Raw genomic sequence first — 26,332 nt, 5'->3', positions numbered from 1 at the left:
CTGCTAGCCTTGACCTCTGTATTGGACATGCTCTGGATGTGTCTCTCTGGATAGATCTATATCCAGTTCCTTTCAGCATGCATTTTCTAGCTTCATCAATATTATCTAGTTTTGGTGGCTATATATATATGGACCACATGTGGGTCAGGCTCTGAATGGCCATTCCTTAAGTCACTGCTCTAAACTTTGCTTCCCTATCCCCTCCTATGGATATTTTCCCCCTTTTAAGAAGGAGTGGGAGCATCCACATTTTGGTCATCCTTCTTCTTGAGCTTCCTGTGGTCTATGGATTGCATCTTGGGTAATTTGAGCTTTTTGGCTAATATCCACTTATCAATGAGCGCATACCAAGTGTGTTTTTCTGTGATTGAGTAACCTCACTCAGGATGATATTTTCTAGTTTATTCCATTTGCCTATGAATTTCATGAAGTCATTGTTTTTGATAGCTGAGTAGTACTCCATTGTGTAGATGTACCACATTTTTTTAATCCATTCCTCCATCGAAGGGCATCTGGGTTCTTTCCAGCTTCTAGTTATTATAAACAAGGCTGCTATGAACATAGTGGAGCATGTGTCTTTGTTGTATGTTGGAGCATCTTTTGGGTATATGCCCAGGAGAGATATAGCTGGGTCCTCAGGTAGTGGAATGTCCAATTTTCTGAGGAACCTCCAGACTGATTTCCAGAGTGGTTGAACCAGACTGCAATTCCACCAACAATGGAGGAGTGTTCCTCTTTCTCCACATCCTTGCCAGCATCTGCTGTCACCTGAACTTTTGATCTTAGCCATTTTGACTGGCGTGTGGTGGAATCTCAGGGTTGTTTTGATTTGCATTTCCCTGATGACTAAGGATGTTGAACATTTCTTTAGGTGCTTTCTGGCCATTCGATAATCCTCAGCTGAGAATGTTTTGTTTAGCTCTGTACCCCATTTTTTAATAGGGTTATTTGGTTCTCTGGAGTCTAATTTCTTGAGTTCTTTGTATATTTTGGATATTAGCTCTCTATCACATGTAGGATTGGTAAAGATCTTTTCCCAATCTGTTGGTTGCCATTTTGTCCTAATGACAGTGTCTTTTGCTTTACAAAAGATTTGCAGTTTTATGAGGTCCCATTTGTTGATTCTTGATCTTAGAGCATAAGCCATTGGTGTTTTGTTCAGGAAAATTTCCCCAGTGCCCCTGTGTTCGAGACTCTTCCCCACTTTTTCTTCTATTAGTTTGAGTGTATCTGGTTTGATGTGGAGGTAACACAATGGATTTTAAAGAGTGGTTTCAGGTCAGCTCGGAGGTTATCTGGCCAAGTCAGCTTGGCTTCCTTGCTTGTAAAATCGAACGCACCTTACTGATTTATATGATAGATTCTCTTTCTAGCTACTGACTTTCAACCATGTGCATATCTACGGGTTTTTCTTTTAAAAGTAAAGAAAACTCTATTAATTCCGAGGCAGATTACTTAAGAATTCTCTCAAATTTAATCACGCACATAGCTCCTGGCAGGGCAAGTGGCACACATAGTCCTGAAGGGGTGGTTTGTGGCCGCTAGGGGGAGCCGCGAAATCGCAGCAGCTGTTCCTCTCCAGTCCGGGAGGAGTGCGGTGCAAACCTAGGGAACAGCGCAAGCGCCATACGCATGCGCGGTCTGTCCTTGGCAGCCAACATGGCGCCTGTGGAGCACGTTGTGGCTGACGCCGGAGCTTTCTTGAGGGATGCGCCTCTACAGGTACTAGAGATTCCGCCACGGGATCTGGGCACGAGACCCTCTAGGGGTGCGTGTGGGGTCAAGCGAGTGGGATAACTAGGCCGGTCTGTCCACAGGACATCGGAAAAAACATCTACACCATCCGGGAGGTGGTGAGAGAGATTCGCGACAAGGCCACACGCAGGCGGCTGGCAGTGCTGCCCTACGAGCTGCGGTTCAAGGAACCCTTCCCGGAGTACGTGAGGCTAGGTGAGTGTCCTGGCGCAGCCTTGGCAGGGACGCCGGGCCCGAGTGGAGACAGTCCTGCCCTGGTACCAGTCAACATTGGTTTTAGAGACAGTCACTTCAGCCTGGCTTTAATAAACGTGTGCGCCAGCGTTTATCACACAGGCTTTAAGCTTTACCGTAAAACGAGACTAGAAATGGTATCTACCACATCTCCGGCAGTACTGTAGGCCATACGAAAATGGAATGGTGTCTAGCAAATTGGAAACATGAAGTAAAGTTGTGTAGACTAGTAAGATTCAGTGAGAGAGCGCTTGCCAGGTATACAGAAGGCTCTGAGTGTGGCCCCCGTCCTGCCAAAAAACTGAAGAGATTTAAAAATAAAAACCGTAGATCTGTAGTCCTTTGTTTATTGGGTGATTATAGTTTCCAATAGAGAGGCAGCCTCAAGTAAGAAAAAGTCATGCAGGCTAGCCCAGTGCTGTAGTCTCAGCTCTGGGGAGACAGAGGTTTCAGGGTCATGGGTCCCAGGCCAGCCTGAATTAGATAGTGAGACTCTGTCATATTAAAAATAAAGGGGGAGGGGGGGTTGGGTCCAATGTGATGTCACATGTTTTTAGTCCAAGCCATCCGGAGGCAGAGGTTCCAAGCAAGCCAGGGCTACATAGTGAGACCTCATCTCAAAAATAAATTTTAAAAAGAAGAAAAAGGGACCTGTTTAGGTCTTGCAGTAGTTCTGAAAGAAAACTAGTGGCTTGGGGATCATCATCCTCTTCAGGAATCCAGGTTAGCAGGAGTAGAAGTAGCAAGTGGTGGACTTGGCTGTGGTCCACTTTGCCAATTTGTGGTTTCTGTAGCTTTTCCTACCAACTTGACAGTTATAGGATCTCTGTCAGGCAGCTTCAGCTTCCCAAAATACAAGTAATACCTCATAAGATATGGTTGAGAGGAAATAGGTCAACATGGTGCACATAACCTACGTGCTAACAAAACACTCAAATGCATAAACAAAAACTTTGACCTAGAACTCTATAGGCCAGGCTGTCCTCAGATTCAACCATCTGCTTCTGCCTCTCCAGTGCTGGGGCCAAAAGCATGCACCATCCCTGGTTGGCAAGTAAGTGAATCTTAACAAAAATACAGAAAAGGTTTGTTGGGTTTGCTGGGTGCCCAGGAAGCCCTTTTTTTTTTTTTTTTTTTTTTTTTTTGAGGCAGAGGCAGAGTCTCACCTCTTTACCTCCCGCCAGCTGGGACTCACCACATAGACCATGCTGGCCTTGAACTTAGAATTGTCTACATCTGCCTCACCTCCCACCTGCTAGGTGGGAGTAAGGGGGTAGGTACCATTATGGGGCTGGAAGGATGACCGAACAGTTTAAGATCACAGGCTGCTCCTCTGAAGAACCCAGGTTCAATTCCCAGCACCCACACGGCAACTCAGCCATCTGTTAACTCCAAGTCCACGGAGTCTGACACCCTCTTCTGAACTTAGGGCACCAGGCATACACGTGGAGCACAGACAGGCATGTATACACATCAGGGCCATTCATGTATGTGTGTATTTATATGAGTACACTGTCACTGTGTACACACACCAGAAGAGGGCATTGGATCCCATTACAGATGGTTGTGAGCCACCATGTGGTTGCTGGGAATTGAACTCAGGACCTCTGGAAGAGCAGTCAGTGCTCTTAACCACTGAGCCATCTCTCCAGCCCCATCTGGGCCATTCATAAGCATACAGAAACTCACTGTCAGACCCACCGCTAATGCCATTTTATAGGAAATGTAGCAGTTATGCCGTTATTATCAGAAGACACTGTTGTAATATGAGGAAATTTTGTGTTTATCGTCAGTGTCTTACACACTGTAGCATTGCCATGCACTGTGGATCCGGCACAGTGTGCAGTTCTTAAACTATTTAAAAAGCTGACCTTTGATACACAACAGCTCTCTCTTGCTTTCATCCTAGGCCATGGTTACAGTCCAGTTAACCTTCCTTTCCATCTTGAAATCAAGCCGTCTGTTAATCTAAAGTTTTACTTATTTATTATTTATCTGAGTACACTGTCACTGTCCTCAGACACATCAGAGGGCATCCATTACAGGTGGTTGTGAGCCACCATGTGGTTGCTGCAGTTACTCTAGCTGTTACACTTAAACAAAAGAGTTAGAGCTTAGAAAGATGAGGCTTATACTAATAACCAAGCTGTAGTAAGGAACTCTTCTCTCCCCTTGTCCTGTGCTTTGATCTCGTGGATGAGAATGTTACCTCAGAGCTACCTTGTGAGTGGCTTGGTGGTGGCGAGCACAGGTTTTTCAGTCACAAAGAGAAAACGGTCAGAAAGTAGATGTTGCTGTTTTTATGGGATACTGATTCTTTATTTTTGTTTGGTCATTTGGTGGTGGTGTTTTGAAACAAGGTCTCCAGTAGTCTGGCTTGACCTTGAACTTTTATGAGGCTGAGGGTAACCTTTAACTTCCGGTCTCCATCTCCTGAGTGCCAGGATTACGGAGTGAGCCATGTCTCCCAGACGGAGTATGGATTCTAAGTCCTTTGAGAAGCTTTTGTGCATGGCACAATGTGGATGAGTTTAGAGGGTAGCTGCAGAGAACTGGCTTCTCCTTCTATCATGCAAACCCCAGAACCAAACTCAGGCGGCTGCATTTGCTGCCAGGCACCCTCACTAGTCATCCAATGGCCAATACCAGTTTGTTCCGGTTTATGTGAATAGGTGCGTTGCCTACACATATGTTTGTGTGCTGTGTATCTGCCTGGTGCTCTCAGAGGCCCGAAGAGGGTGTTGGATCCTTTGGAATTGGTGTTAGAGTTTTGAACCACCATGAGGATGCTGAAAATTAAGCCTAGGTCCTTTGGAAGATCAGCTAGTGCTCTTAACTGATAAACCATCTCTCCAGGCCCTACATGGGAACATGAGTTCTTTCCATACTATGATATCCAAGGACTTGCCAGTTTTGCCCTTGACTAAGGTTGGGAATCTCTTCTTTGCTTGCAGTAACTGAGTTTTCCAAGAAAACTGGGGACTACCCCAGCCTCTCTGCCACAGATATCCAGGTGCTGGCTCTGACCTACCAGCTGGAAGCAGAATTTGTTGGGGTGTCTCATCTAAAGAAAGAACCAGAGAAGGTACATGAGGGGGTTCTGTTTGACTGGGTGGTTTGGTTTTGAAGAGTGTGTGTGACTGTGCTTTTGGGGTGGTGGGGAGGATGCCTGTGGAGGCCAGAAGAGAGTAGAAAGACTCACAGGCATTTGTCAATCTCTTAACCTGCAGCATGGGTGCTGAGAACCGAACCCTAGTCCTCAGGATTGCGCACTAAATGTTCTTAACCACTGAGCCACCTCCAGCCCCAGGTTTCATTGTTTTTTAGTATACTCTTTATTATAAGAACTGTCGTGTGTGAAAGGAGGAATATCAAAAGACAAAGCCAGCAGGTCCTGTGTGATCTGACGACCTATGACTGCACCTGTATGCAAGGGTAGATGCAGTCCTGGCACTCCTGTTAACAGTGTGAGAGAGAAGGCACAATTGGCGGGAAGCTCAGTTTGTAGTACAGCAGCAGAAGCAACAGGAGAGACCTTGTCTGAAACAAAAACACAGCACAAGGAGAAAGTAGGTCCTGGAGAAGTCGTGCTCTGACCTCCACGTGTGCGCTCTGGTGCCCGTACTCTACTTTATGTCTTCATCATGTACGTAATCAACGAGTCTTTCATTCATTTATAAGACAGGAGGTCTCACTGTGTTGTCCAGTTTGGACCTGAACCCTTGTATTGTTTTAAGACAAGATCTCATTCTGTAGCCTTGCTTGTCCTGGGACTCACAAAGACCTGCCTGCTTCCCAAGAGCACTGGGATTAAAGGCATGCACCACCAGGGCCAGCTCTTTACTTATTCTTTGTATTTCATTTATTTTGTGTGTGCACGTGTTTGTGAGCATATGACAGCTTGCTAGAAGGGTAAGGATCCTACGTGAGTTGGTTTTCTCCCTCCATCTGTGGGTGCTTCTACTCCCTCAGCCATCTTGCCATTCCTGAATAAGTTAATCTAAAGATGATGATAACCTTGGGCTGGGATGTTGCTCCCTTAATAAAGTGCTTGTCTCATGCATGGAGCCCGCGTTCAGTCACTGGCACTGTTATGTTGACAGAGGACCATCACTTGTCCTGTAATCCCAGTACTCTGAAGACTCAGAAGTTCCAGGTGGATGGGTCTACAAAATGAGAGTAAGGTGTGCCTGGGCTAAGCTAGACCCCGCCTCAAACATAACTAACTCCAGAGCCACCATCGTCCTTACAGAAAATTAATATGGGCCCCTAATGTCACCAAATATCCAGTCAGTAGTCACACTTTGCCGTTGTGTGAGTATAGTAAGCTTGTTTTGGTGAGAATCCAATTGAAGAGTGTGTGTGTGTGTGTGTGTGTGTGTGTGTGTGTGTGTGTGTGTGTGTGTGTGTGTGTATTCCCTTTTTCTTTTTCACTCTGTGGGCCAGGCAGGCCCTTGAACTCAGATCTTTCTGCCTCTGCCTCCTGAGTGCTGGATTAAAGGTATGTGACACCACCACCCAGTAATGAAGTTTGTATTTTATGTTTAATAAGCACATCAATGTATTCACACTCTTGGTTTTTTGGAACACTTTCTGTAGCCCAGGTTATCCTGGAACTTGCCATATAACCAAGCATGATCATAAACATTTGGGATTTTTCTTGTTGTTGTTGTTTGTTTGTTTGTTTGTTTGTTTTAAGATTTATTTATTTATTATATATAAGTACACTGTAGCTGTCTGCAGGCACACCAGAAGAGGGCATCAGATCCCATTACAGATGGTTGTGAACCACCATGTGGTTACTGGGAATTGAACTCAGGACCTCTGGAAGAGCAGTCAGTGCTCTTAACCACTGAGCCACCCCTTCAACCCTTGTTATTTTTTTAAGGTTCTTTTAAAAAAGAAAATTGAAAAGTGGCACTTTTACTGTGTGAGCATTTTGCCCATGTGTATGCTCGCTTGCCATATCTATACCCAGGGTCCACCGAGCTCAGCAGAAGGCTTTTGGAGGTTAGAGTAGCTATCAACAGCCACGTGGTACTGGGAAAGGAACCTGGGCCCTCTGCAGGAACTACGAGGGCTCTTAGCTACTTGGCCGTCTCCAGCACTGGCTTTGAGTTCTTGCTCCTCCTGCCTCTCCTTCCCTGGCTAGGATTATCGTTCTGGCTGGATTCATCTGCTTCTACTGTTCAGAACTGCTCTCACACTTCTCAGTCAGGTTTAGAATCCTCCAATTTAAAAGCCTAAAAACAGACTCGTTTTTCTTTTTTGTTTATTTCATTCCATTTTACTTTTGTATCCAAAGACAAAAGGATAGGCTAGGCTGAGGTCGTAGCTCAGTTAGAAGAATGTTGCCTCGCATGCATCGGCCTCTAGGTTTCATCCCCCAATACCCCGTAAATAGGCATGGTGGTGTACTCTGGTAATCCTGTGCCTTCCAGAGGTAAGAGTAGAGAGGACGGAGGTCACAGTCATCCCAGTGACACTGTTTCCAAAAGCTCTAAGCAGGGCTTGCTTTGACCCCTGGAAGGCGTTTAGGCTCAGCTCTCACTGTAGGACACTTGCGGCCTCACAGGTGCACACCTCCCAGCTCTCTGGGCATCATGAAATGTCCAGAGTGGACACAAACGCCCTAGAAGCACTTGGTAATGGAGTCCAGGGTCTCTGAGTGTTGTCGTCTTGACTGTGTATTCTTGTGACTTCTAGTTCTTTATATTCAACACCTAGGGAGAAAGACCTTGGGTTTTGTTCGTTTTCATTAGCCTTCATGTTGTATTTTTAAACTGATTGTCCTTACTGAAAACAGGCTTTTTTCCTTTTTTTTTTTTTTTCCTTTTTTTTTTTTAGGTTAAAGTGAGCTCTTCAATTCAGCACCCTGAAACTCCTCTGCACATTTCTGGTTTCCATCTGCCCTCCAAGGTAACTCCTTTTAGGAGCCCTGATCCTGTATTTTCTCAGTGCTTCAGACCCAGCTTGCATATAGAATGCTTACACATTTAAACTGAAAGCAGTTTTCATGTTTTTCAATTATTCTGATTTGTTATATATGTAAAGCTCAGGTTTCATCTGTCTACACTAAAAAACAATGTTTCATTTACTCTCAGTCTAAAGCCTTACAAGAAACGGTGGATCATGGTCCCCCAGCTGATGGGTCTGAGAACCTGGAATTCAGCTCCTTCATGTTCTGGAGGAACCCTCTGCCTAACATTGACCATGAGCTGCAGCAGCTGCTGGTAAGGCCCTGGCTTGCACTCTCCTGGTGACATTGGAGGCTCTGCACACGAGTCCTGTGGCTAGGAGCTTGCCTCTTGATGTTTCAGATTGATGGAAGGGAGGAGGAAGAGGAAGAGGAGGAGGAGGAGGAGGAAGAAGATGAACTTGAAGACAGTGATGACGATGGGGGTGGGTGGATAACCCCCAGCAACATCAAGCAGATCCAGCATGAGTCAGAGCAGTGCGACATCCCAAAGGACGTGCAGGTTGGCTGTGTGACCACAGACTTCGCCATGCAGGTGGGTAGTGAGGAGGGGCTCATTGCTCATTTTGTTTGAGGGTAGACTTTCACATCGGTGACAGTGCATAGGCAGTTTTGGTTTTGTTCTTAAAAGTATTTTTTTTTAAATATTTATTTATTTATTTTATGTATGTGAATACACTGTAGCTGTCTTCAGACACACCAGAAGAGGGCATCGGCTCTCTTTACAGATGGTTGTGAGCCACCATGTGGTTGCTGGGAATTGAACTCAGGACCTCTGGAAGAGCATTCAGTGCTCTTAACCACTGAGCCATCTCTCCAGCCCCCAAAAGTATTTTAATTAATTAGGTACTTGTGGGTTTTTTGAGACAGGATTTTTCTGTGTATCCCTGGCTGTCCTAGAACTCGCTCTGTAGACCAGAGTTGCCTTGATCTCACAGAGATTTGTCTGCCTCCCAAGTGCTGGGACTAAAGGTATGTGCCATTATGGCCTGGCTAAAATATTTACCTTTTTAAAAATTACATTTGTGTGTGTATGAGAGTATTCCTATCCCTCGGTGTACATATGGAGGCCAGGGCAACTTGCAGGAGTCTCCTCTCTGTTCACCAGGTGGATGCCAGAGATCAAATTCCCAGAACTAGGGAGGCAGGGGCAGGCAGATCTCTGTGAGTTTGAGGACAGCCTGGTCTACAGAGTGAGTTCCAGGACAGCTAGGGCTACATAGAGAAACCCTGTCTCAACAAATAAAAAAGAAAGAAAAGGGGGTCTACTGAAAGGCACTGCCAGTGAGGCCAGGCTCTGTTCAGGGGGCCCAGTGGCCCAGTAACCCAGGTCCCTATCTTCCCAGCCAAACCTCCCTCGTGTTCTCTAACAAAAGCCAGGGATTATAAGCTACACCAGAACATTGAGTCCTCATAACTGAACAGAATCATTGCCAAATCAGTAGTAAAGAGGCTGATTTCTATTACTCTTGGTTGTAGAATGTTCTACTTCAGATGGGGCTGCACGTGCTGGCAGTGAACGGCATGCTGGTCCGAGAGGCCCGGAGCTACATCTTGCGCTGTCATGGCTGTTTCAAGTGTGTGGCTGCAAGTCTTCCCATCCCTGCTGGTGACTCCCCAGAAGAGAGCCCCATTCCCTATGTGCTTTCCTTCCACCCTTGTGTGCCTCTGTGGCCCACCCACTGTGTCTGTCCGCCACACTGAAATCCCTGGGACAGAGGTTGCCATTGACTGAGCCTCACACACATATCTGAGGGTCCTAGAATCAAGGATGTGCGTTCTGGAGCAGAGGTCACTTCTCTGGTGACACACACTGGACTGTGTGGATGGACAGAGGTCTGGGATTTGCTCCCAGGTGACACAGGAGGCTAGAGGAGCTGGGTGATGGCGGCATGGGATTCATTGTTTGTCATGGCTCCTTCACGTGTAGAGTTCTCCATCTACACACACAGAGTAGTCTGCGAATCGGGAGTATCTGGGTTCACGTCTGCATGACTCTGTGGGTACTGGTTAGTTGTCTTCTTAGGTCTTTAGATTGGGATGTTTGTTGTAAGGACCTGGGAGTGGAAGTCAGGAGTGTGGCAGGGTATTTGGCACATAGAAAATGCCTACACCCTGCCCTTTTCCTGAGTGGGCGAGTGGTGTGTACTGTTCATGTGCCACACCCTGCTCTTTTCCTGGCCACAGTGTGACATCCTTGCCCTTCTCTCCCTAAGGCAGGGAGCTTCCCTTTGCCGCATCTTCCTTAGCATAGGCTTTGGTTTTTGGAAGATAATATGACTTAACAAGACTAGCTTTTTCTGCATTACCATTTTCTTCTCTGAGGCTGGAGGTAGGGTCTCCTGCCTGTGGGGCTAGCGTGCGGTCTTTCTTTTGTGTCCCTTAGGACAACATCGGACATGAACCGAGTGTTCTGTGGGCATTGTGGGAACAAGACCCTGAAGAAAGTGTCTGTGACTATCAATGATGACGGTACCTTGCACATGCATTTCTCCCGAAACCCGAAAGTTCTGAATCCTCGAGGCCTCCGGGTAGGTGGCGTGTATCCTGAACCCCTAACTTGGGAATCAAATGACCAAGAGAGAACTGGGCAGAGGATGATGCACACCTGGAATCCCAGCACTTGGGTGGAGGCAGGAAGAGCAAGAGTTCAAGGCCAGCCTTGGCTACTAGAACCAATTTCAGAAAACGACCAGAGAATAACAAGAGAGCCAGCTAGTCTCTTCTGCTGGTAGGGCCAGAACCCATGTTAAGTACCCAGATAGGAAGAAGGCAGGACAGGCCATATGTGTGACCAGCACAGATGAATGCCCAACACAGGGCATCCTGGGTTTGTGTGAACAGATCAAGGAAGAACAGCAGGTATGGTGGTTTACACCTCTAGTTATAGCGTTCAATATAACTGACAGAATGTCTATAAGGTGGGAGGTCCACATGGCTACAGACTGGAGCTCAGTCACTAGAAGATGGGAGGGGGTCCCGGAGCCATAGCTCCACAGTTAAGAGTCAGGATCAGGAAGTGTTGGTGCAGCAGCCGGTCCCACTCAGCTGTGGTCCTCAGACTCCGAAATCCCCTGCCTCAGTCTCCTGAGTGCCAGGATTGCTGGTGTGCACACACCAGCTTCAGTGTTTTGGTGTGGGCAACTTGGCAGTGCTGGGTCCTCTGTGTTGAGGTGAAGGAGGGTACATCGCAGGTGACACTTGTCCCTTGATTGAGATGGATCCTTCCTGTAAAGTCACAGTCACTCTGAGTAATTGTGTGGGTCAGCTGTGACATTGTTAATGTCACATAACTGTGCTGGTTCTTGTTTGGTTGGTTTTAGTTTTGTGTGAGTTGTTTTGAATTTCCCAGGATGGCCCTGGCTCTTCTGGAACTCGGGGATCTGCCTGCCTCTGCGGGGATTAAAGGCTGAATAACTTTTTTTTTTTTTTAAAGATTTATTTATTTATTTATTTATTTATTATAAGTACACTGTTGCTGTCTTCAGACACACCAGAAGACGGCATCAGATCCCATTACAGATGGTTGTGAGCCACCATGTGGTTGCTGGGAATTGAACTCAGGACCTCTGGAAGAGCAGTCGGTGCTCTTCACTGCTGAGTCATCTCACCAACCCTGAATAACTGTTTTCTAATATTGGCAGGCCTTCTCTATTCTGTGTTCTATTTACGAATAAGAACTTTGTATTTGCTTACTTATTTTTGTGATGCTGGGGTTGGACCCCGGCTCCACACTTGCTGCTCAGACTCTGCTGAGATGCAGCCCAATCCCCATTTCTTTGATTTTATTTGTGTGTGGGTGGTGGTACCTGCCTGGGCAAGGCGGAGGTGTGTGTCAGGTGTCTTCTTCCACTCTCCTTCCTTCTCTTTTCTTAATGTTGTTCGTTGGGTTTGCTTTGTTTTTTGTTGTTGTTGTTGTTGTTGTTGTTGTTTTCTTTTGTTGTTGTTGTTGTTGTTGTTTGTTTGTTTGCTTGTTTTTTGAGGCAGGGTGTGTCATTGAGTAGCTCTGACTGTCCCGGAACTTGTGTAGACCATATTGATCTTGAACTCCGAGAGATCCACCTGTCTCCACATCCCAAGTGCTGGTATTAAAGGCCTACACACCATCATACCTGGCCTCCATCTTACTTTCTTGAGACAGAGTCCCACTGCCCTAGAACTCAGCATCTCAGCTGGACTGCTTGGCCAGTGAGTCTTGTCTTTTTCTCTTGCCCCCAGCACTGGGTTTAGGCAGGTGCTACCACCCCTGGTTTTTATGTGGGTGCTGGGATCTGGAGTTGGTTCCTTAATTTGTACAGCAAACACTTTACCCACTGAGCCATCTACCCACCACTCACACCCTTTAAAGGTGAGTGAATTCATAATCCTCCTGCCTCAGCCTCCCTAAGTAGCTGGGACTCCTGGCCTGTGCCCCTGGCTGCCTTATTCGTCTATTTATGAATTGTGTCTTAGTTACTCTTCTACCACTGTGAAGAGTCACCATGACCAAGGCCACTCTGTAGACTAGGACTCAAAGGCCCCACCTGCCCCTGCCTCCATGCTTAGTGAGAACCCTGCAAACACATTCTGCTTTGCAGCTCTTTGCTCTTACTCTTCTAACACAGCCGGATGTTTCCAGATTTCGAACTCTTGTCCCCACCGTAGAATAAGCCCTTTCTCTTAGGGTATGTGTATAGTGAGGTGTGCATATGACGATGGTGTAAAGGTGTGGGTAAGGTGTGTGGGTGTGTGCTTTGCTTTGCTTTGCTTTGGCTTGGTTTGGAACAGTCTCTCGTTTCCTCCTGCCTCTACTTCCTGCGTGCTGGGACTGTTGGTTCATGCCAGCTCTCCTGATATAGATGATGCTGGGGATCAAGGCCCAGGTATCCGTGCCTACTAGGCCAGCACTCAGCCAACTGAGCTACAGCCCAGCCCCTCTCTCTGGAGTTTAAGTGCTTATTTTAGGTAAGATAGTTTTTGCTGGCCAAGGATGACCTTGAACTCCTGATCCTCTTACCTCTCATCCAAATACCAGGATCTTGGAAGTGTACCACCATGCCCAGCCAAGCAAGCTTTTCAGCGGCAAAGATTACAGCCCTGCATCTAACCCAGCACCACATAGTGCATTTCACATTTAAGATCGCCTCACCCCCACTCGTAAAACCTGTGTAATACCTTTTCTCAGGATAAGTCTACCTTTGCTCGGCCTTGAGCCTGTGTGGCCGTTGCAGAGCTGCGGACGTGCACCTCTGTGGAAAGAACCTCAGCTTCTTTTTTTTTTTTTTTTTTTTTTTGGTTCTTTTTTTCGGAGCTGGGGACCGAACCCAGGGCCTTGCGCTTCCTAGGTAAGCGCTCTACCACTGAGCTAAATCCCCAGCCCCGAACCTCAGCTTCTTGAAGCTCTGTCCATTTGTCCTTAGCTGAGTGTGTGTAGTTAAGACGCTGCCTGTAAGACGCTACCTGTGGTTTTTCATCTGTCAACTGAGGAAGAATGGCGTGGGAGATACTTGTCTTGTTGGCACACAGTGGGCAGGACAGTTCTGTGTGACTGCATGAGGCCCTGTGTGAGCTGGGCTTTCTGTTCTAACAGTCTTCTTCTTATCACAGTACTCACTACCCACTCCAAAAGGGGGCAAATATGCCGTCAACCCCCACCTGACCGAGGATCAGCGCTTCCCCCAGCTGCGACTCTCCCACAAGGCCAGGCAGAAGACCAACGTGTTTGCCCCCGACTACATAGCTGGGGTTTCTCCCTTCGCAGAGAATGACATCTCCAGCCGCTCAGCCATCCTGCAAGTCCGGGACAGCATGTTGGGTGCTGGGAGGAGACGCTTAAATCCCAATGCTTCCAGAAAGAAGTTTGTAAAGAAAAGGTGACATCGTAAGCCCTGCAGGCAAAGCAGACTGGCTAGCTGCTGAGGAGGCTGTAGTGTCATCCCCAGTGTCTGCTCTGCAAACCATCTAGACAGAAGCAGTGGGCCTGGCTCTCCCAACTGCCTGAGACTCTGTTGTGTGGCTTTGCAGTCTGATATGGCTGCCCCGTCTGTGAATATGCAGAGCCAGGGCTCCACCATGGGAGGGAGCTTGGAGCAAAGGCTGAGCCCAGAAGTTCAAAGGACAAATAACCACACGATAACCTTTTTCTAATAAACCTGATGGCCAGCGCCTCTGTGTTTAAGTTCTCGTATCCTTGGTGGACATGGACACTAAGGATCAACTATATATGGTTTGTGTGTGTGTGTGTGTGTGTGTGTGTGTGTGTGCCAGAAATTATAAGTATTCTACAATAAATCTTTAAATTTTTAACCTTTTTTTTTTTTAAGTTGAGTCATCCAGGAAAATCAGTACAGTGAATGCACCCTGCAGCCTTTCATTTGGGTCCACATTTAATAACATTTGGTGTCTTTATATGCAACTGTCAAGTATGTGTCTCCTGGAGAACGGACGGATGGACTGACAGTTGGCCATTTCTATGACTGCAGTACATTAATCAAATTCAGGAAAAGCCCTTCTCTGAAATAATCCTCGATGGAAAGCAGCCAGGGCAGTTCACTTACATCAGCTGCTCTTGTCTTTACAGCTGCCATCATACAGTGTCACCAGGCCAAGCGTCTAACTGTTACAGGAGCTCAGGGCACAGAGGTGTTCTCTCTCGGGCCTATGGGACTTGACCAGTTATCGCCAGATAGGCTGAGACTTCAGCTTAGTCTGTGTGTGCTTCTGAAAAGTGACTGACTACTTGTTGGGACCGTGAGGTGGCTGCTAAGCACTGGCTGTCCCCTGAGTGCTGGGACCAAAGGTGTGCACCGCCACACCTGGCTTTAAAAGATTCCCTTAAAAATAGCTTTTCTAATTGGCTGGACAGTAGTGGTACACACTTTTAATCGCAGCTGTCAGGAGAGATGCAAGCAAAATCTGAGTTGAGGTCAGCCATGTCTAGTTATTCTGGGGACTCTGTACTCTGTAGCGAGACCTTGTCTCAAAAATGATCCCCTCCAAAAAAAATTTTTTTTAAGTCAAGTATACATGGGTTGCAAAGAAAACAATTGGGATTTCTTAGATACAAGGTAGATAAGAATTTGCCCGCTTTTGAAAGATGACGTTCATACCTTTTCCTGGTGGGAGGAATGGGGAAAGGTGGCCACTGCCACCTAGTTTGCTTGTGGAGTTGCAGCAAAGTTCCAGACTGGTTTTTCAGTGAGGGTCCACTGAACTCCCCTTCCTGTCTCATGTCCTGTTTCCCAGAATGAGAGGTAGAGGCCGAAGAGTCATGAATTCGAGCTTTTGACATGAGTGCTGGCATCGAAACTCAAGTCCTCCACAGCAATTACCAATGACAGGCCACTCCTTAGGAGGAGAAGGGACATTCTGGTGTCGGAGCTTGTATGAGGGACATGACACAGAAGCAAAGGCTCCCGCACACAGGATGTGTAAGATCAGCACAGAGCACCATCTGAATGGGCACTGAGATGAGCAAACTGGAGCACAGCTTTCACTCTGGACTTAGGGAAATCCTTTTCTTTCTGATCTTTTTTTTTTTTTTTTTTTTTTCCGGAGCTGGGGACCGAACCCAGGGCCTTGCGCTTGCTAGGCAAGCGCTCTACCACTGAGCTAAATCCCCAACCCCTCTTTCTGATCTTTTTATCCATGTCCAAAGTTGTGTTGTTGACAAGTATTGTTATGGTTTGATGAGTATCCCTCATAGACTCGTGTGTTTGAGCCCTCAATCCCTGGCTTGTTTGAGAGACAGGGTCTAGCAGAAAGGAATGAGTTGCTGAGGGGACGATTCTAGAGCTTTCTGGCCTTGTTGAACTTCCTTCCCAGTCTCCACCTTCCTTCCTGTCCACTGAGATGTGAGCAGGCAGCTGCTGCAAAGCCACTGGCTACCATGCCTTCCCCATGACGATGGCCTGTGTCCCCTCAAACCATGAGCCAGCACAACCCTCCTCCCTAAAGTTGTTTCTTGCCTGGTATTTGGTTGCAGTAAGGAGAAAAGTAACAAGTGTCCTGCAAATAATTAACTATTTCTCCTTATGTAGAGAGTCCTACAGTTTGAGAAGTCAACAGCCATCCGCGTCTAGAGATGTCATCCGTTCAAGTGCGGCCTTTGTTTAAGTGTATTTGGCGCTGAGGATGTACACACAGCCTCCTGAATGCTAAGCGGTGTTTTCCCACTGAGCCACCTCAGCCTAAGGTAACCTTCACTTCTATGGTTTGCCGATCTACGGCACAGCGCTATAATGGCACACTGTTTACTATAGATCCCCAGGGCTCTAAGCATAAGAGACGAGCTTAGCAAGGGGCTAGATTGGAGCCTAAGTATGGATTCAAGTCCCTGGATCTTGTTGTAACTCTGGGAAAAAGATCTCCCAGACAAGCCAGATGGTAGTGGCTTTTAACCCAGCACTTTGGAGGCAGAGACGGCAGGGGGATCTCTTATGAGTTCGACACCAGCTTGGTCTACAGACTAAGTTCCAGGACAGTCAGAGCTACTTAGAGAAACCCTGTCTTGGAAAACAAAACAACAACAAAAAAAGAACTCTGGGGGTTGGGGATTTAGCTCAGTGGTAGAGCGCTTGCCTAGCGAGAGCAAGGCCCTGGGTTCGGTCCCTAGCTCCGAAAAAAAGAAAAAAGAAAAAAAAAAAAAAAAAAAGAACTCTGAGTCTCAGCTTTTCTCCCCCAAACGGAGCATCATACTTGACTGCTGTGAGAAGATTGAGACTTTAGGGCGAAGGTGCTGCAAGCTGAGAAAGACTAAACCGCCAAACGTGCCAAGTGTTCACCTCCATCCCAGCACTTCGGAGGCACAAACCGCTCTGGCTCCTAGGCCTGTCTGCTCTACACATGTGAGCTCCAGTCAGCCAGGACTACATGGTGAGACGCTGCCTCAGAAGAGGCAAGACCACTAAACAAACACTAATGGACATACCTGTGTGGTAAATAAATGTTCACTTCCTGCCAAAGGATGAGAATGGCCTTATTTCATGTGTAAAATGCAGTTCAAACTCCTGGAGCATGGTCTGTCCTTGTTTGATCATTGGTTTTGGGGCAGAATGCCTGACTTCTGATTTCCTTAGTAATTGATAAGGGATAACAGCCTGGTGACACAGGCTGGTAGTCCCAGCTCATGGGGCTAAGGCTGGAGACAAGTGCTGTCTAGATGACAGTTCAAGTCAGTCTAGACAGTTCATCTCAAAGGGTTGTTTTGTTTTTGTTTTGGGTTTGTTTGGTTTTTTTTTTAATTTATTGTATGAGTGCTCTGTTGCATATATATCTATATGTCAGAAGAGGACATCAGATCCCTTTATAAGTGGTTGTGAGCCACCATGTGGTTGCTGGGATTTGAACTCAGACCTCTGGAAAGAGCAACCAGGGCTCTTAACCACTGAGCAATCTCTCCAGCCCTTTGTTTTGTTTTTCAAGACAGGGTTTCTCTCTGTAGCTCTAGCTGTCCTGGAACTCGCTCTGTAGACCAGGCTGGCCTTGAACTCACAGAGATCTGCCTGCCTTTAATCCCTGAGTGCTGGAACTAAAGGTGTGCACCCCTGCTAGGGTTTTACCTCAGCGGTAGAGCACTTGCCAAGTTCACACGAGGCCCTGCAATAGGGGGTTCAGTGCTGCAAAAATAAAAGTAAATCTATAAAAGATAGCCTGGTGCGTGGTGCGTGGTATGTGCCTGTGGCCCAGCATGAGGGAGACGGGGGCAAAGGTCAGGGGCAGGTCAGATGGACAAATGGGTGAACAGAGGGCTGCCAAGCCTTACAGCCTGAGTTTGGCCCCTGAGACTCTCATGACAGAAGGAGAGAACCTGCTGCCTCACGTTGTTCCCTGACTTCCAACTCAGGCACTATGGAGGTAAACATAGAATTTTTTTTTTTTAATTTAAAGAAAAATCAGGACTTTGAAGCCAGCCTTGAGAATAGCACAGAGTGGGGAAGGGGAGCCAGAAAGGCTATTCAATAGTAAAGTGTTTGCTAATCGGTCTAGGGCTCTGGGTTTACTCCTTACAAGAATGAAGGAATACCAAAGAGAAAGAGAAAATGCATGGCTAGCTTGGGGCAGGAGGACCAGCAGGTCAAGGTCAGTGAGCTCTGTGAGACCACATCTCAAAAAACAAACAAACAAACAAACAAACAAACAAGCACCTAAAAGGAAGCCAGGCGTGGAGGTGATGCCTGTGAAACCAGCACAGAGGGATGGAAAGAGAGAGCAGAGCCGAAAGGGCCAGGGCTTCTACACCGTCTATGTGCTCTTGCCCTGGGCCAAAGCTTCTTATTCTGCAAGAAGACTCTTCATCGAGCTGAATCACTAAAGATGTAACACTGTGAGCCATGATGGGTGCTGAGGTGGCCTGCACATTGTCTTGCTTTGCTCTCAAGTGCCAGGGGCAGGATGAGGCTAATGTTTACTCCTTTCATAGAGCCAAGTGCCTGGATCTGGTGACGTTTCAGTAAATGCTTGCCGCTCAGTGCATGAGTCATACCAGTCAGAAGGCAAAAATGTCCCCACATGCATGTACATACATGCATGCACAGGCACACACACACACAAAACACATGCATGCACCTTTTCTTTGGGAGCAGTTGAGTTCTTCCCTGGAGGTCTTCTAGTGAATGTCAAACTCACGCCAACGACCTTGCCTTCTGTGAGCTGCAACCAAGATTTAATTTTCTACATGAGAATAGAAAGTCCCTTACAGTTTATGAAGGTCCTTTGGGCTGAGCTACTGTTATGAACCAAATTGAGAGCGCTTTGCTGGGTGTGGCTGTAAACCTGTATTCCCAGCTCTTGGGAAGCAGAGACAGAAGGGTTCTAAGTCTGAGACTAGCCTGGGCTATATATTGAGACCCTGCCAGAAAAGAAAAAGAGGATTACCAGGTTCAAAGAAACTCCTTCTCCTAAAGCCTGGGTAGTTTGTCGAAAGCCAGCATCCCCTCAGGAACTTGTGAAGCTAGTTCCTACCTGCCAGATCAGCCATTCTTATCTCCATCAAAAGGGATATATGGCTCTCCCGTTAACATGCACCCATGGTGCCTTGCAACATATCAGGTCCACAGTGGCCTCCAGACTCCCTCAGTCTCTACTCAGACGTGCTTCTTATATACTTCACAGCTCACAGGCATCCTTCCTTCCAGGCTCCCATTCCCCAGAACCGTGGAAATTTCCCTCCCTCAGCTTTACCTAGAGACAGCCTCTGGTAGTTTGGAATAACTGGTTCCCTTGCCACGCACCAAGCAGCTATTTCGATTTCTTTCTTGAGGCCCTCCCATTCATCGATGCCCTGATTCAGACACATAGAACAGCCAAATTTCAACAAGACGCAAATCAGAGAATCCACAGAGCAGTTGTGTCCTACGCTGTGCTGGCGGTGGAGATAGAAGACAGGACTTAGTGAAGAAACGTCTCTCCCCTGAGACTGGGGCCTTGTGGCCCGCAGGGGTATGGCTGGCACGCACAGGAACTGTTGAGGACAACAGATACCCAAATCCCCAGACAGACCTCAGAGTGGCTGTGAGCAGTGTGCTAAGTCCATCGCCACGGCTCAGGCAAACATTAGTGACTTTGGGGACTTCTTGTGCTGGTCCACACCTGGACACGTGTGACAGCCATGACTAATGAGGAGTCTGTACCTCCACCAGGAGGAGGACTCCTGGGACTCAACTACCATGGCTTTTTATTTCTAGATGGTGACATCAACAAGGCTTCACAGTTCCTGGCCCTGCCTCCCCCTCAGTGCGGGGAAGGATACCCCACAAGCAATGTCCGCTGCATACAGAGCCCTGGGAGAAAGGCCTGTTTCATACAAGACCATGGGAGTCCTATGGCCTTGTAATGACCACAAACAGAAACATGACAGAAACTTAAAGACAGTGCAGTGCCAATCCATGTCTCCCATGTCCTGGCTAGTCTTATGTCAACTTGACACAAGCTAGAGTCACCTGAAGAGGGACCCGAGATTGAGAAAATGCTCCTCGGTATGATCCAGCTGTAGGGCATTTTCTTAATTAGTGATTGATAGGGGAGGGCCCAGCCCATCATGGGTGGTACCATCCCTGGGCTGGAGGTTCTTGGATTCTACAAGAGAGCAGGCTGAGGCTGGAGAGATGGCTCAGTGGTTAAGAGCACTGACTGCTCATCCAGAGGTCCTGAGTTCAATTCCCAGCATCCACATTGTGGGATCTGCAATGGGATCCGATGCCCTCTTGTGGTGTGTCTGAACACAGCTACAGTGTACTCATGTACATTAAATAAATAATTCTAAAACAAAGAAGGCAGACTGAAGCCAGGTAGTGGCCCAAGCCTTTTTAATCCCAGCACTCAGGAGACCAAGGCAGGCATATCTCTGTGAGTTCAAGACCAGCCTGGTCTACAGATCTAGTTCCAGGACAGCCAGGAAACCCTACACAAGAGAAACCCTGACTCAAGGGAAAAAAATTCCTGAAAAGAAGCTCTCTGGCTCTCTGGCTGGAACAAAAAAAGAAAACACTGGAAGGAACCTGTGACTGCAGAGACTGATGGATCAATTAGAATTTCAGTACTGTGGAGAGACTGGAATTTCGTAGGTTCAGAGGCTAATTATCTTGGGCTAGTTTTAACTTTCTGGAACTGACATCTTGTGATAATAAGTAAAAACCTCATAGAAGCTATAACTTAGCAGATCACAGAATTAAAAACCCCACAGAAGCTATAACAGCCCTGTGCCTGTTGGCCTACGGGTGTGGTGGTGGTGGTGGGGCTCTGACGAAGAGGAGGGCTGGAATGAGTCAGGCAATGGTCAGGGTAACCTAGCAGCTTTGACTAGCAATGAGGTACTTTATTTATACAGGTTTCACAGAACAAAGACAGTCTAATGGTTATGCAGGAAGTATAGGCTATGTGTTTGACTTTTCTTTTTCTTTCTTTCTTTTTTTTTTTTTTTTGTAGCTGGGGATCGAACCCAGGGCCTTGCACTTGCTAGGCAAGTGCTCTACCACTGAGCTAAATCCCCAACCCCTGTGTTTGATTTTTCAATACAAGCTCAGTCATAATTAGAAAATAGAAACAGAACAGAATTTATTTTTATTATCAGTCCTGTAACTCCAATGTAAAGAATCTAAAGACGTCTCCTTCAAAGCAACCACATTATATGACAGCCTGCTTCCAGGTTGGCAGTGTTTGCAGTCTGAAAGTACTTGAGATGAACAGAAAATATGTGAAGTGGTCTTTTGAAGAATAGCAAACATTAATGCCTAACTTATTATGTGTTTCATCCTCTGCTCTAACGTAGGGAAGTTTAGTCAATCTGTCTCACTTTCTGAGTACTGTTCCTCCAGCGACGTATCCTGTATGACTCTCGAGCTTACATTTTCCGAAATCTCTAAGCAGATTGTAAAAGGAGGCCTTGAGTCTGTAACCTTTTCTCCTGGCCAGTCAGAGTTTGTCATGTGTCTCTGTTTACCCTGCACTAATTCTGCTGTTTTGAGTTTGCTCAGGGGCAGATACCCCAAGTGGATTCCTGGAGTCATGGCCTCATCTGGTTATGTGTTTATCCATGCTTACGGATCTCCAGGCCATAAGGGAGACATCCAAAGAGTGGGCAAAGTTAATTTTAGGATTTTCCTTAAAAGACTCAAACATAAAACGAATCATAATGTAGAAAGTTCCCAAAATGAAACACACAGAGACCAAAACCTAAAACTGACAGACTGAAGGACAGCGATTGCAGTGTTGGGCTCAGCTTTTCTAGAACTGTGTCAAGCAGTCGTGCTGGCTCTGCGACTCGTCCTGTTTCCACTGGATATGGCAGTGTCACTTCCGCCCATCCAAGAGCTGAGAATGTCACCAGATAGCATCTTGGCCTATAAAACACATCCTGTCCCCCATCTCGACGTATCCACCTCCCCAATGTACCCACCAACGTAAAGTTGCCTTAACTTATGACTCTGATCCGTAAAACTGTAAAAACCTGTGAGGCTGCACCCACATTGGAACTTGGAATTTGGGGTACCCCAAATCAGTGTTCCCAGGCCAGGGCCACTCAAAATGACTCCAGAATAAACTCTTATTCTCTACAGTTTTTTAAACTGGCATTTGTTTACAGCTGAGAGATGACCCTCAGGCACAAACTTTAGGGAAACACCAGAAAACCCAGTGTTCAATATTATGTGGTGTGTGAGACATTTGTCTGTTTCTGAGACAGAAGCAGCCTGAGGTGGCTACTCTAGCTCATTGTTTGAGGGTTGAATTGGCCATGATAGCCTAAGCTGGCTGGTCACGCAGCATCTCGTGAGGAAGCAGGTAGCCTCCACAGCGAAGCTATACCCCCAGCCCCTATTTTCGTTTTTTGAAGTGAGGTCTTGTGTCTCTTCAACTGTTCGTAGTTAAGCAAGGCTGGCACCTTCGAGGGCAGTCACTGTGTTAAGGAACCTTCAGGGCATACTTTTATTTCCAGATTCTAGTGCAAACTGAGCATGTGCAGGAATGTGCCCTCCACAAAGTACCTCCCCCATAGGAACAGGTATCAGCCTCCCTAATAAACTCTCACCTTTTCTTTGTCTGGGAAGAGCACAGCTTTAAAAATTGTCCTTGTTCTCCTTGCCAGCCACAGCTGATATTTCTTTCTTCCCTCTTATATCCCGTTGTGTTATTTCAGCTTTGCCCTGACCAGGATGAGAATCCACTGAGATCCATGACAAGGTTTGTCACTGTCCTGTCACCAGAAACAGGAGACTGCACTCATGTCTTTTCCTCAGTGTCAGAATTTATCAAGTAACAGAAAAGTCATAAGGTTGAGCACTTTTAATGGTGGCACTCTGTTATGAAGTCTACCCTACTTCGGGAGCTTGGCCAAGGCACATGCACATAGGTTCTTTATTTCAACCCTTTTGTTTCTTTCTTTGTTTTTGAGACAGGGTCCCCCTATGTAGCTCTGGCTGTTCTAGAACTAGCTATGTGGACCAGTCTTGCCTTAGACTCAAATATCTGCCTGCCTCTGGTGCCCAAGTGCTGAGATTAAAAGAATACATTAACTTGCCCAGCTTTATTCCAATTTTAATTGCAAATATTAATTCATATCACACATCACTAAATCCATATCACTATCTATCTGTCTCTCTGTCTCTATCTCTCTGTCTCTCTATCTCTCTATCTCTGTTTCTATCTTTCTTTCTCTGTATATATCTATCATCTATCTATGTATCTATCTATCTATCTATCCGTCTGTCTATCTATCTATCTATCTATCTATCTATCTATCTATCTATCTATCCCTTTATCCCTATCTCTGTGGGTTAAAGAATGAGCACTGCTGTAGAACCCAAGGGGTTTCAATAATGTGCTGAGAGAGTAGCCACATAGACAAGGAACAAGACCAGTGTGTGGAGGGAGCTCCTGGCAGAGCTGCTGCCGGAGTCAGGTTTTCGAACGAAGCTGCAGAATTCGGTGAAAAGGTGAAAAGGCTGAACCAGGACCAGAGCAAGAAATAGGTCAGGAGCAGGGAAGAGCAGCAGGTTAGGTCCAGATCCAGACAGGCAAGCAGGTTGCATCAACAGTGAGGGGCAGAGCAGAATAGGGGGTCCCCAGCTCTGGCTGCACATACCAGCTCTTGGATGATAGGTTGGTGTGGGGCCGTGCCATTGCCATGTGAGGGAGCACATGCAGTCCATGTGGGGGAACCCGCTCCTCAGTCTGGAGGGTCAGTAAGCTCTTGGGCCTGGTTTCCCTGGTATGATTTGAATGCACCCATGCTTGGGGCGTCTCTGTGAATACCACAGCCAACGATCCAAGGTTTCGTTCAACACGACTCAGTAGCGGGTGTTGGTTCAAACTTCAAGAGTCTGATCCCAATAGTTTATTTAAGCACAGCAGAGTCTGACGAAAGTTTCCTGGCGATAGTAAACTCAACCCCATGCAAAGCTTAAGACTACATCAAAACTCTGTGTGAAGTCCAAATGACATCCACAAGATCCATTCTAAAGACTGACTGAGAAAAGAAGTTTAAGAGAAGGGTCAGGGGGAGGATCTGGTGTGGTCTCGGTCGGTCACACTGATAGCACAAAGGTCACTAGGCTATCAACCACCTCTACTCCCAGCCTTTCACCTCGAAGAGACAACCCTGCATGCTTAACATTCTCTGTTCCCCCCAGCACTTACTGTGAGCGTAAGAACCTCTGTGCCTGCTATACCATGGGACAGCTTTCCATCTCCCCCGTAAACCCAAGGATATGTCCCCTGGAGTAAGCCATTTATTTTTTTTTATTTTTTTAAAATATTTATTTATTTATTTACATGTAAGTACACTGTAGCTGTCTTCAGACACACCAGAAGAGGACATCAGATCTCATTACAGATGGCTGTGAGCCACCATGTGGTTGCTGGGATTTGAACTCAGGACCTCTGGAAGAGCAGTCAGTGCTCTTAACCACTGAGCCATCTCTCCAGCCCTTTTTTTTTTTTTTTTTTTTTTTGGAGCTGGGGACCGAACCCAGGGCCTTGCGCTTGCTAGGCAAGCGCTCTACCACTGAGCTAAATCCCCAACCCCGGAGTAAGCCATTTATGAGTGTGTGCTGGATGGATGCTGCTGTTGGTATAATTTCTGGGTCCTTGTAAAATGGAGTGGCCTAAGGCACTGCACAGCCTGAAGTACCACTGTTTTTACACCATAGCTGTGACTTAGAGTAGAGCATGGCCTGATCTCAATACTGAGGGGGACCTTGAACTCCTGACCCTGAATGAAAAAATAGGGAGGACAAGACTGCTCTCCTGTATATGACGGAGGAGTTTTATTGTAGAGAGACAGTGTAGTCAGAGACAGAGACATGGGAGAGTCCAGAGGGATCATGTCACTGAGCTGGGCCATATAAGAAGGAGACAGCCAGACACCAGGAAGGTAAAAAAAAAAAAAAAAAAAAAAAAAAAAACAACAACCAAAAAAAAAAACAAAAAACAAAAAAAACCTAGATGATATATACTTTGCCAAAATGGCTAGATCTTATAAGAAAGAACTGCTCCGGGAAGGCAGGTCAGCTCCTGAGCTGGATAATTCAGGGTAGGAGGCAGGGTATGCCAGTCATAACCTATAACAAGTAGGGACTGAAGGATGCTAGGAGAATCTGGTGGCCAGGTCTGCTTTCATAACAGGGACCTCGGTTAGACATTTGTTCTAGATTTGAGACCTAAGGGACCCTTCCAGCCAAGTGCTGGGTGAGGGCTCCCACCATCTCCTACATATTCTCTTGCTAGTCACTTAAAAAAAAAGTCCCTTGCTTGTCACTTAAAAAAAGTGTGTGTGTGTGTGTGTGTGTGTGTGTGTGTGTGTGTGTGTGTGCGCGCCCATGGAGGTCAGATGAGGATGCTGGATCCCCTGTAGCTGAGTTACAAGTGGTTGTGGGCAGCCCCATTAGGTGCTGGGAACTAAAAAGGGTCCTCTGGAAAAGCAGTCAGTTACTCTAACAGCTCCCCCTTTGACTTCCTGACAAGGCCCTACAAGTTCTGTAGGATAACTTTACCATTTTTGTTTTGTTTTGGGAAAGGTTCTTACCATGTAGCCTTAACTATCCTAGAAATTACTACATTGACCAGGCTAGTCTTCAACTCACAAGTTCCGTTTGCGGCTCACTCCTGACTGCTGGGATTAAAGGCATGGGCCACCATGCCCCACAAACATAATTTTTATTTAAGGACATTTAAAACCTTTTTGTCCAGTTCTATATTCTGATGTAAATTTCGTGTAAAGTTATTAAGTTCCACCTGTGGCTACACAAATATTTCCCTATGGCTGCTGTCTCCCCCGCCAGTTTTGCTCTGGCTTCCTGGAGGGCCACACAGATGAGTTCGGGGGGGGGGGTGGAGAGGGGGGGGGAACGACACCAAAGCTGAAGAGACCCAAGCGTGTACACCCAAGGGCCACCTTTTGCAGTTTCTAAGAGCAGAATCAGAACGCTGAAAAGAAGAAACGAATTCACTCACACTAGAGACAAGTCTCTCAGAGATTTCAGTCTAGAGTCACAGTGACTTGGCAAAATCTGAGCCGGTCCTTTAGCTGCCCCACCCTTCCCCTTGCGTGCAAAGGCGATTTCCCACATCTGACCAAGGACTAACCCACACAGGCAGGTCCCACGAAGCTCGAAAATTTTCTGTTGGAACTTTCCATTTTGTACCCAGAAGATCTTGGACAGGGAGCAGTTGAATTTACCCAATATGTAACCATATCCTCAAAACCTCTCTCACTCTCAAGCTCCCAGAAAACCCTTTTGACTTCCATATACAGAAGTCCTAGGCCAGCCCTAAACTGCTTCTCCCTGCCAATAACTTGGTATCCTCCCCCCAGCGCCTCTGGGCTCGGCAATCCAGCCCCGCCCTCGCTGGCTGCCCTGCACAGTGGGCTGGGCCGGAAAAGCAAGATATAAA

The 26,332-nt window shown here is 46.8% G+C and overlaps 1 protein-coding gene and 1 long non-coding RNA gene across 4 annotated transcripts; one reads left to right on the top strand and one right to left on the bottom strand.

Annotated features, from left to right (window-relative positions):
- The first annotated feature begins 828 nt into the window (after positions 1-828).
- Nob1 (NIN1 (RPN12) binding protein 1 homolog) lies at positions 829-14,110 on the top strand. Of its 3 annotated transcripts, NM_199086.1 has the most exons (9): positions 1,652-1,722; positions 1,818-1,950; positions 4,944-5,074; positions 7,837-7,908; positions 8,094-8,222; positions 8,310-8,501; positions 9,446-9,543; positions 10,353-10,497; positions 13,553-14,110. In NM_199086.1, the coding sequence occupies exons 1-9, from the start codon at positions 1,660-1,662 to the stop codon at positions 13,820-13,822; spliced, it is 1,233 nt and encodes a 410-aa protein (NP_954517.1). In that variant the 5' UTR covers positions 1,652-1,659; the 3' UTR covers positions 13,823-14,110. The 3 variants fall into 3 exon arrangements, with proteins under 3 accessions (XP_063133998.1, XP_063133999.1, NP_954517.1); XM_063277928.1 differs by lacking the exon at positions 13,553-14,110 and having other exon boundaries at positions 829-1,722; positions 9,446-9,575; XM_063277929.1 differs by lacking the exons at positions 9,446-9,543; positions 13,553-14,110 and having other exon boundaries at positions 829-1,722.
- Positions 10,729-13,553, bottom strand: LOC134483351 (uncharacterized). The gene is made up of 2 exons (XR_010060211.1): positions 13,331-13,553; positions 10,729-13,207 (listed from the first exon to the last, which is right to left on the bottom strand). It is a non-coding gene; the product is annotated as an uncharacterized LOC134483351 (long non-coding RNA).
- Positions 14,111-26,332: the final 12,222 nt, after the last annotated feature.

This window comes from Rattus norvegicus, chromosome 19 (genome assembly GCF_036323735.1).
Source record: "Rattus norvegicus strain BN/NHsdMcwi chromosome 19, GRCr8, whole genome shotgun sequence".
Taxonomy (NCBI): Eukaryota; Metazoa; Chordata; class Mammalia; order Rodentia; family Muridae; genus Rattus; species Rattus norvegicus.
The sequence above is the reverse complement of the archived record's forward strand: the minus strand, read 5'-3'. Positions and strand labels throughout refer to the sequence as shown.

Excerpts from the sequence above, each read along its gene's own strand:
- Nob1 (NM_199086.1), top strand. The coding sequence starts at position 1,660 with ATGGCGCCTGTGGAGCACGTTGTGGCTGACGCCGGAGCTTTCTTGAGG. Across the intron at positions 8,223-8,309 it reads ATGAGCTGCAGCAGCTGCTG|ATTGATGGAAGGGAGGAGGA; the intron begins GTAAGGCCCTGG and ends TTGATGTTTCAG. Across the intron at positions 10,498-13,552 it reads TGAATCCTCGAGGCCTCCGG|TACTCACTACCCACTCCAAA; the intron begins GTAGGTGGCGTG and ends TTCTTATCACAG.